This window comes from Rhodamnia argentea, chromosome 9, assembly GCF_020921035.1.
Source record: "Rhodamnia argentea isolate NSW1041297 chromosome 9, ASM2092103v1, whole genome shotgun sequence".
In the NCBI taxonomy this organism is placed as follows: domain Eukaryota; kingdom Viridiplantae; phylum Streptophyta; class Magnoliopsida; order Myrtales; family Myrtaceae; genus Rhodamnia; species Rhodamnia argentea.
In genome coordinates, this window is record NC_063158.1 from 8,563,422 (window position 1) to 8,573,640 (window position 10,219).

Below are 10,219 nucleotides of genomic sequence, written 5' to 3' on the forward strand. Positions count from 1 at the left end.
TTCCAATGCTCGATGACAATCGGCATCCCGGACCACTTTGGCGCCTTTCTTCGGAAGTTTGAAAAATGGTCTAGCCGTGTCAGAGAGTTGGCATATAAACCTGGCAATGTAATTCAATTTTCCCAAAAGGCTTCTCACTTGCTTAACTGTCGAGGGAGCAGCTATGTCGAGGATTGCTTTTATTTTGGACGGGTCCACCTCAATGCCTCTATTACCGACCATGAAACCGAGGAATTTTCCGGATCTTGCCCCAAATATGCATTTGTTGGGGTTTAACCTCAGCTTATACTTTCTCAAGCGATCAAACAATTTTCTCAATATTTGGACGTGATCTTCTCCGGTCCTGGATTTGGCGATCATGTCGTCAACATATACCTCGATCTCTTTATGTATCATATCATGAAACAAGGTCACCATAGCCTTCTGATATGTCGCCCCGGCATTTCTTAGTCCAAAGGGCATAACCTTGTAACAAAAGTTTCCCCAAGGGGTGGTGAATGAGGTCTTAGCCTTGTCTTCCTTCTTCATCGATATCTGATTGTATCCAGAAAACCCGTCCATAAACGAAAACAATTCAAACCCCATTGTACTATCAACCGTTACGTCAATGTGTGGTAGAGGAAAGTCATCTTTCGGGCTCGCTTTATTCAAACCCCGATAATCTACACACACTCGAATTCTCCCATCCTTCTTCATGATAGGGACGATGTTAGCAATCCATCCCGCATAAGGAATGGCTTCAATAAAGCCAACTTTAAGAAGTTTCATCACTTCCTCTTTAATCTTGTCTGAGAGCTCGGGTTTCATCGTCTCGCATGATTGCTTCACCGGTTTGCATCCTGGATTAATGGGTAATGCATGTTCCACAATGTTTGGATCCAATCCTGGCATATCCGCATATGACCATGCAAAGATATCTTGATATTCTTTGAGCAACTCGATAATCCTGGATGCGTCTGCCCGCGATAAATGTCCTCCGATTTTCACCTCCTTGGCATTTTCGGATTCTCCAATGTTAATGACAACTGGCTCTTCTTCGGTGGGAGGCTTAGATTCTTCAAAATTAACCCAATCCCTCCGGATAGCTATCTGACCCTCGTCTTCTTCTTCTATATCGCAAGAATAATCCACCCGCCGATCCGAGTCGCACAACAACCTAGCATGCATGTTTGGGATGATATGCCCGAAATGTCATGGAAATGGTCGGTATATGCAAATCATAATGGATGACTTTATGGGAAAAATCTCTTTTTGTTTGTGAAAAACATTTTAAAATCAGAAAATCTAGAAAATGGAACTAGTCCTCATACCCTCGGACATCCTCGTTCCAAAAAGATTATTTTGGAAACCGGGAAGCATATGGCAAATCAGGCTTCAAGCTTCGATTCACGAAGACGAGCGTCATCATTAGACCGATTTGTTATTCCACATGTCCTTAATGAAACATGAAAAGCTTTATTGGATGTAAAAAGGACCGCATTAGAAAGTGTGCTGTTTGGACCAACGGTCGGAGGTCCAATGGCATTTTCCTTTTACATTCAAAGTAAAGTAAAAAGGCACTAAATCAAAATGCGGAAAAGGAATACAGCAGAAATGCAGTAAAGTAAACCAAATGCCAGTAATAAAGGAAGGACTGCAGAGAAGATCTCTTTACTCAGTAACATCTTCATTTGCCTCGAGCCATTCGACTATCACATTCACAGTGTTGTCCTCGAGGAATGGATTGGTCGAGTCCGTCTCTGTCGGAGGGGACACCATCTCGTCTGCTGGCCATTTAGAATCCTTAAAGAAAAATTGGTTCAGCTGATTGTCGAACATTTTAGCTTTGCCTTTCCAGGTGGGAGAGCCGATAAAAGAATCACCTCGGCCTCCTCGACGTCCTCGGCTTCCATGGCTTTTGCCTTTGCCTCGGCCTCGGCCTCCATGGTGATTTTTCAGAGTGGCAGGATCGCTGCTATCGACTCCAAAACCCAATCCCGTTCGGTGCTCATTGGACTCGAGTTGTAAAGGAGTGCGGATCCCTTGGCCAAATTTTCCTAGGCCATCTCCGGGAAGGTACCCATATGCCAACAGCATTTTTGGAGGTAAAGCGGCGAATTCAGAAAGAATAGGAACTCTTAGCTTGGTCCCGGTCGGTGTATGGACCACAGCCACTAGTTCCAAAGAATGATAATCGGCCTCCTCTTTGGCCTCGGGCTCTATATAGGGTATAGCGCTGTTTCGATAAGACCGGAGATCCACCTCACCATGGATGGTAACAATTTTCCCATCGACTATGAATCGCACATTTTGATGTAAGCTCGAAGGGACAGCCCCGACTACATGAATCCATGGCCTTCCCAATAAAAATCCAAAAGCACTCGGAAGGTCCATCACCTGGAAATCAATAGAAAATTTGGTCGGGCCTATGATGACGTCCAGCTCGATTTCCCCAACCACAGTTTTTCTCATTCCGTCAAAGGCCTTGACGGTTGCCTTGGAAGTTCGAATCATCTCTTCTTTTATGCCCAAATTCCTTAACGTGGCCAAAGGGCAAATATTGAAAGCGGATCCATTGTCTATCAATACATGGACTACTCGTCTTCCATGACACTCTGCGGTAATGTATAGCGCTTTGTTGTGCACTCGCCCGTCCATGGGGAAGTCTTCATCCGAGAAGCTTATTTGATCCTTCAGCAAGATCGCCCCTACAAAGTTTTCCAACTGAGTTTCATCAATTGTCTCGGGAACGTGCACCTCATTCAACACCTTCAGGAGTGCTTGTTTATGCTTCTCTGAATTAATGAACAGATCAAGCAAAGAGATGCGGGCCGGCATTTTCCTCAATTGCTCTATCACTTCAAACTCGCTCGTCTTGACGATGGACAAGAGCTTTTCAGCGTCATCCTTAGTCACCTCTTTCTTTTCGGGTTCGGCTTCCCGTGGGGCATAAAATCTACCCGATCTCATCACGGCATCTATTTCTCCGGTTCCATAATTCCAATGGACCGCTTTTGGATTATACGGCTCTACGGGTGGAACTTTAATCACCACTGGCGTCGCTTTTTCCAGTTTAACCTCCGGTTCATCACCCGTCTCATCATCGGAAAAGCAAATCACTACTGGCTTGACCGGGCGCTCGTCTTTGCTGTCGCAGCCATCAACTTTATCCAGTCTAATCACAATGGGAGCTACGGTCCCAATCATCCCAATCGGATCATCTAAATCTTCCGAATTATATCCGCACTCGAGCTCTGGGTAAAATACATCGTGCTTACGGACGGTCGACGAGATTCCTTGATCTAAGGCAATCTCACTATCTCTTTTGCTTGAGGATTCAGCTTCTCCACTTTGAAATTTTTCAGTCAATAAGCTCCTTTCAACCTCTTGGCCCACTCGCACGGGATGAGCAAAAGAGCGGAAAGTTGACGGAGGGCTTTGCTCGAAAACTTCGCGTGAGAGGGGTCCCGGAAAATATCCCCCCAATTCCTCTTCAACCGTGGGAGTATAAACCTGCGAAGTTCGCATCCACTCTCTACATGCATCAAATCCCGGTTCTTCATCAACCTCATGGGTCAAATCAGCCTTAGTAAAAATTGCTTCGAGACGAGCGAGTTTCCGTGAAGCAAATGATTCGGTTGCTTGATCAGCGGCGGGGGTGATTCCAAGTGAAGCCAAAGAGCTCGGAAGTTCTTTCGTTTCCGTCAACAATGCACTCGGATCCCCGAATTGGCAAATCAATTTCATCACCTTGAGACTTTGTTCATAACTCCGAGTGCGGGGTTCTACAGCATGCGTATCACTCGTCTTCTGCGATTGATCTATCATTGCCCGTTGTTGAGCAAAATTTTCCAATTCATGAGAGAAATCAGCCACGTATTTTTCCATACCGGATAATTGCTCCATAACCTCGGCATCATTCGTGGCTCCTGAATCTTTCGGATGAGGTACGACTTCGAAAGTATCATCAACTACATCCGGCTTGATAACCTCATCCATACCTCCCCATCCATCTGGTACAATATCCTCGGCCTTTATGAAAAAGCTAGGAGGAGCGGAGTATTTAACTTTGAAATTGTACCTCCCCGAGTCTTCGCCCAAATTATCCACAGTTTCACCCCTTTCATGAGCCTCCAATACGAATCTTAGATCACCCACACGAGTCTTTTCGGCTTCCGGATCATCTTCATCCACTTCGGGCTCGGGAGTCGTGATCGGCTCTAGATCCCCCATCAAACTCTCATGAGGAACCTTCCAGGAATCGCCTTGCTCGGTCTCAATCACGAACCGATTCCAATCTAAACTCACAGAAGCAAGCACTCCTTCAAAGGTTTCGTCGGTGACATCCGCAACTATCCCGAGGCTCATTAACTTGGAGATACACAACATTTTTCGTTCAATCGACATTTCCCCTTTATTCGGATAAGACGAAGCAATTGCCAAGATGTCGCGCGGTTTGCTCATGTTCACCTTGAGCTCTAGGTGATTCTCTTCTTCTCCGTCAAAAATCATCCCTACCACCTGGTGATCGGGGAGTGGATTCAGCTGTACATTAGGCGCCGTCTTGTCGAACTCTACCAGGTGGTTGTCAATAAGGGCTTGCACCTTGAGCTTTAGGATGTAGCAGTTGTCGACATTGTGTCCTCTCTCCCCCATATGGTAGACACACGATTGGCTTTCATCATATCCGGGATATTTCATCGGGTTCGGCCTTGGCGGTTCCTTTGCCACTAATCGCTCCTCCAACAGCATCGGAAGCAACTTGGATAATGGCCTAGGAAGGGGCGTGAAGCGCTTAGGAGGTGGCTTCTTCCTCGGTTCTTGTACCTTTTGCGTCGACCATGACGACCCTCCCCGTGTCGGGTTGGAATTCGAGAACTGTTTGGGCTTTGGTGGATTTGGTACAAAGGCAATGTCGACTCCCGCCCCACCTTCTTTTCTCATCGCATACTGGCGTCTTGTCGGCGCTTCCGGAGCTTTTCTTTCTCTCATAGCCCATTCCAGCCTTTTCGCAACCTTTATCGGATGGACGAATGTCTGACAACCCGACGTGTTCAACTTGTCAAAGTACTCATAGGGGAGTGCCTTCAGAAATAAGTCCACCAATTCGTCTTCTGGAATAGACGGCTTAACTTGCGTCGCCAAGGCTCGCCACCTCCGGGCATACGTGCGGATCCGCTCGTTCTTTCTTTTCACGGTTCTAAGCAAGTCTTCTCGAGTAGGGGCGGTGGCGGTGTTAAACTTGTGCTGATGCAGAAAATCTTCAGCTAAATCCTCCCGACCATCATAATCTTCCAAGTCTAACTCGATGAACCGGGCCAAAGCGGCGCCGGCCAAACTTTCCTGGAACGTGTTCATGAGGAGAGGGACGTAATCCGAGTAATGCGCCATCTTGCGCAGATAATACTTCAAATGAGCACGGGGACGGACCTGTCCCATTGTACTTCCGACAAATTCCGGTTCCTTGTAATCCGCGGCACCTCAATTTTCGCGAAAGGGGAGATCTTATCAAATCTGGCTAGCTCATAGCCTTGGCCGCTCCAGCACTCTTCGATCTTGGCTAACCTCTTAGCCCCTTCTTCCGTTTTAACCGCAGATTTTCCTCTTTCTTCCTTCTCCAGGTTAATAACTACAGGAGATACTTTAGGCTGCGGATTAGCATGAGGAGTTTGAGTAGCTTACGGAACAAGATGGGCGTCTTCGGGTTGCCCATTGTCGGTAGCGTTAGACGATGAAGGACGAGCAGGATTGTTCAGATCCGGTATCGACGGCTGCCTTGCATGAGAAGCTTCCAAGAAAGCTTTCATCTCTGTTATCATAGAAACCAGCGAGTTCACTTGTGTCTCGAGCACACCAACCCTCGGGCTCGGTTCTTCTTGCTCCATTCTGGTTCTCAAACGAGTTCTAATACGGTCTCTTGGTTGTTCCGTGATTAAAAATCACCTATTTCGAAGAACGAAAATAAAGTAAGAATACCGAAAGGAAGCAATAGTAAAGTACTGAATCCTTTTAATTGCATGTTTTCTTTCGATTAATGAGAGAAAGGACAACTTCATGAGCCCTATTCTCATATAAGTAGCTCTTTTCCTCATTCTCCGAGAGAAATCATGTAATTAAAAGAAGCGTAATCCATGGCAATAGTTTTAATGCCTCATAAAAAGAAACATCTCAACATGTATATATATAAGAAAATCAACCGAGTTCATTACAATTGAAACCTCAAAGAGTGTTTGAAAGTTAAAATGACATAATATTTCGATATCCTAAACTTGATGGAGTGATTCTATCCAAGTCCGGGACGTTTGGGATCTAGGGTGTCCCGAATATCCCAAGAGAGGTTAAGTTCCCCCATCCGAGACTCCCCATCTTCATGATAAATCGGCGATCTCATATCTTCGGGTACATAGGGCTCCACTCCAGGCATATGAGGAACGATGTACTCCGGCACGTATGGCTCGACAAAACTACGTCTGACTGTCTTGAAATGGCAGATGTACTCGGGTGATGCCCCGTGAAGGTTCATCTCGTCGATCATATCTTCCGGCCACTCTATATCCCCAGTCTGGGATTTCTTGAGGGAATCCTTAATGCACTCAACTTTGGCCTCGAACGGCTCCTTATCTTTGCCTTTGAGAACCTCCTTCGGCATGTCAAAAGAGAAGACTCACAGTGCAGGCGGTGTCGGCATCTTCCGTAAAGCTCCAAAGCGTCCGATGACCCTCATCGGATAATATCTTTGTAGCTCGGTAAAGCCCAGTAAAGGAACTAGATCTCCATCACCACAAGTGAGTCGAGCCTTATATATCCTTGGCCATTTAAGCCGCCATCGGAGTTGTTCTGGTTTTAAGGTTCTAAGAAATTCTCTCCAATCCTTAAAGTTGAGGTTAGGGACTTGTGTATGAGTTTGGACAAAGGTTCTAAAGGGATTGGTGTGAGGACTAATCTCAATGAAACCCATACGGAGGTTGAATTGTTTGATGTGAGAAGTGAACCACATATACAGAAATCCACTAGAAGCCCTAAAGATCCCCTTATTCCTAGCCCGGAAACGGTCTAAAGACATGAATGTTTACGCTAAAATCAAGTTGGAGTAATCCCACCCACAACAGACCTGTCTAACTACCACAGCCATAATTGGATCAAAAGTGGTGGTGGAAATAGGAAATAACACGAAACTAAAGAAGGCTAAGATAAAGACCCTACCCGACTTAGTCCCCTTATCTGCAGGAAGGTTTGAGAACCTATTTATGAGAAAAGCAAGAGAAATACGCCCACAATTGCTCTTGGCATTTAGGGTTACCTCGGAGAGGCTAGTATCTAAGAATTCGGCTAAGGAACTAAGGGGTTCATATCCTATCGGGGGTTGGACAAGGCGAGGTGTAAATTCTACTCCGATGGCGACACTATACTCCTCCAGAGTAGGAGTGAGCTCGAGTCCTTCCATATTGAATGTGGCGGTGATCGGATCCCAAAATTGCGCCATGGCTTGGATGAAAGCGGGAGGGCATTCGATCTTCATCAAGTCCAGCAGATATCCCAGTCGTGTCTTGGCGTACGTCCGATTGGCTTCACCCATATTATCCCACCAAGCTAGGAGCTCATCTCGAGGGATCTTGAATACTTGGATATCATTCTTCCCCATCAAGTCTAGAATATTCAAATGATGTTGAAAAATCAATTGCCTTGGATTACTTTAAAATGCATGGATGCCAATGTCATGAAACATGCATGATGCGACCTAATTGCATATTTCGATTAGTGAAATAGAAATTAGGCCATCTCATCTAGGCTAAAGACCCAATATGAGATCTAATTTGAATTTCAAATAAGCGGATTATGCAATTGATCGTGATCGTCTCGGTGATTAGGAGAAATAACAAAGCCACATTCCATTGATCAAAACAACAAATCGAACAAAGTAGGGAAAATATACCGGAGTAGATTCCTAATACATTGATATCTAATAGAGAGGAAGTGGTAGAGATAAGAAGAAATCCCATGAAAAGGGAATCCTATACATGTAGACTAAAACATGAAAATGGTAAAAGATCAATGGAATGTGAAACCTAAGCTTCGAACTCCTCGAGATCGCCATGTTTTAGTTGTCTTCGTCTGATTCCTCATCGGGGTAATCTTCGTTGTCTTGGGTAGATTCTTCAGTCGGGACCTCCTCGGATGAGTAGTCCATCGGGGGTTCTTCCTCGAGGGACCCCTCACTAAGCTCCTCTTCCGGATAGGGGTCCTCGATCAATACCTCTTCTTCAATTGGTTCTTCCTCTAGAGGCTCTATCTCCGAATCTTCTCTTGAAAAGGCGTAGATGATGGTCTTTCTTCCCTCAATGGATTCTCCATGTTGGCGTAATTCCTCCGACCATTCTTTCGTCCATGTCATTGTCGCCTCGGGGGACTCCTTAGCCATTTTGAGTTTAGGCTTCTTGAGCACGATATGCTTTGGCTTGGTTTTGATAGCAGGACGCTTCCCCTTCTCCCACGGAGCCAGCATGGGTCGGTTCACTTTGGTCTGACGTTCAGCCTTTCGACGAGCATACGCTTCTCTAGCCAATTGGTTGCGACGCTGTCTTCGTAATTCCATAAATTCCTCATGACGTCTATCCATTTCGCGTTTGAATTGCAAGTTCATCACATAGTACTCGGTGTGGCAATCTTCGGCGTATCCTAACTTCTTCCCCGTCGGTTCACGTCCATGCACGAACCTGGTAAAGGGTAGGCTCGTATTGGGTCCGGGCCACACTACCTTCCTCCGATGGATGAATGGCTCCGGCTCAGGAGAACTTCGGAGAAATAGCGGCATCCTAATCTACCATTGTTATTTTTCTTAATCACCGGGACGATTTATAAGCATATGTCGTGCCCATGAATGCGAATGATATGCAATATATGAACAAATTATGATGAAACGGCATTAAAAAAAAATACATCACAAAATAAAATGCCTTACCAACCGATACCAAAGGGAAGGCATGATTTTCCCTGCACATTTTTGGTTTTAGGTATACCAACCATCCACAGACATGCGCATGAGACAAGTGAGGGGTATACTCTAAAAATCAGCAAACCAGGTATGGAACCTATGGCTAAAGGCTCCCACGATCCAAATATGACAAATTCGCCCTCGAGGGTACCTACCCGAGAGGGTTGGAACTTGCCAATCAAGATCATGAGCGGGAACGAATACGAAAGTCTCAAGTGCCATCGAACACAAGATCCTTTCACACCCTTTCCCTATCTAAGGTAACCTATGGGTGGTTGCGGTCGGGGTTTGACCGCCAGTGTGTGCAATGTGTCGTGATCGCCAAAATGCACTTTCATGCACAACGGTTTATATCAAAACACCGCTTCTATAATCACATCCACAAACATACATTCCTTACTCCAACCTGCAAGAAACAATGTTAACAATCACTCCACCCCTTATTTCTCCCATCCGCAAAAACATCTAACACATTCGTTAGCATACGTACCTCACCTTCAAGCGCATCTGCATAAAATAGGTTAGAAAAATCAATCAACTTTTTAATCGGCTCAAGTCCTCTAATGGCTTCGTAACCGGTCCCCAGCGGAGTCGCCGATCTGTCGCGACCCTCTCTCGGATGAGGGCTAATGGGTCGCCCTTCCGGCCCGGTTGCGCGTGGACCTTCGGACGCGGGCCTCTCCCAAGGCCCAGTACCCAAATCGCAACGGAGGATAACATCGCGGTCGACCTTTCAGTGTGGTCTAGTGACATGTGCTACGTGTGCATGCCTCGGAGTCGCCACCAATCGTTTCGTGAAAGGTACGATTGGAAACCCTATCGAATAGTCGGGAGTTTCTATTCGATTCTGCGATAACCGGAGAAGTGGGTTCGGGGACTTAGTTACGTCAATTATCCTAATTGACGCCCTTTCGGTACCTAAGTTGACTGAATTTTCTAACCTTAGATTTCATGCAGATGAGTGGGGTACGAATCCTAAATCTAGGAGTTCATGCAGATGGGAGTGACTATCCTAGCAATCACAATCAATTGAAGTAAATGCGCAAATCAAGGAATCCATAACGTGCGGATAAATCGCATCAAATCAGCGTGGCATTCCTAGTATAGCCCTATTGGCTTAGAGAAGGGACATTCAAAGCATAGGAGGGGATCGGGAGTGATTTGGAAGCGATTCGCCCATGAGGGGCAAAATCGTAATTTTGAGAAAATTTGGAGACGATTTGCCGAGAAGGGAAAAATCGTCATTTC

General features: G+C 45.8%; 1 protein-coding gene across 1 annotated transcript; it reads right to left on the reverse strand.

Moving 5' to 3' along the window:
- Window positions 1–8,077: 8,077 nt before the first annotated feature.
- On the reverse strand, window positions 8,078–8,596 carry LOC125316654 (peroxisomal biogenesis factor 2-like). The gene has a single exon (XM_048285512.1). The coding sequence runs from the start codon at window positions 8,594–8,596 to the stop codon at window positions 8,078–8,080; it is 519 nt and encodes a 172-aa protein (XP_048141469.1).
- Window positions 8,597–10,219: the final 1,623 nt, after the last annotated feature.

Excerpts from the sequence above, each read along its gene's own strand:
- LOC125316654 (XM_048285512.1), bottom strand. The coding sequence starts at position 8,596 with ATGGATAGACGTCATGAGGAATTTATGGAATTACGAAGACAGCGTCGC.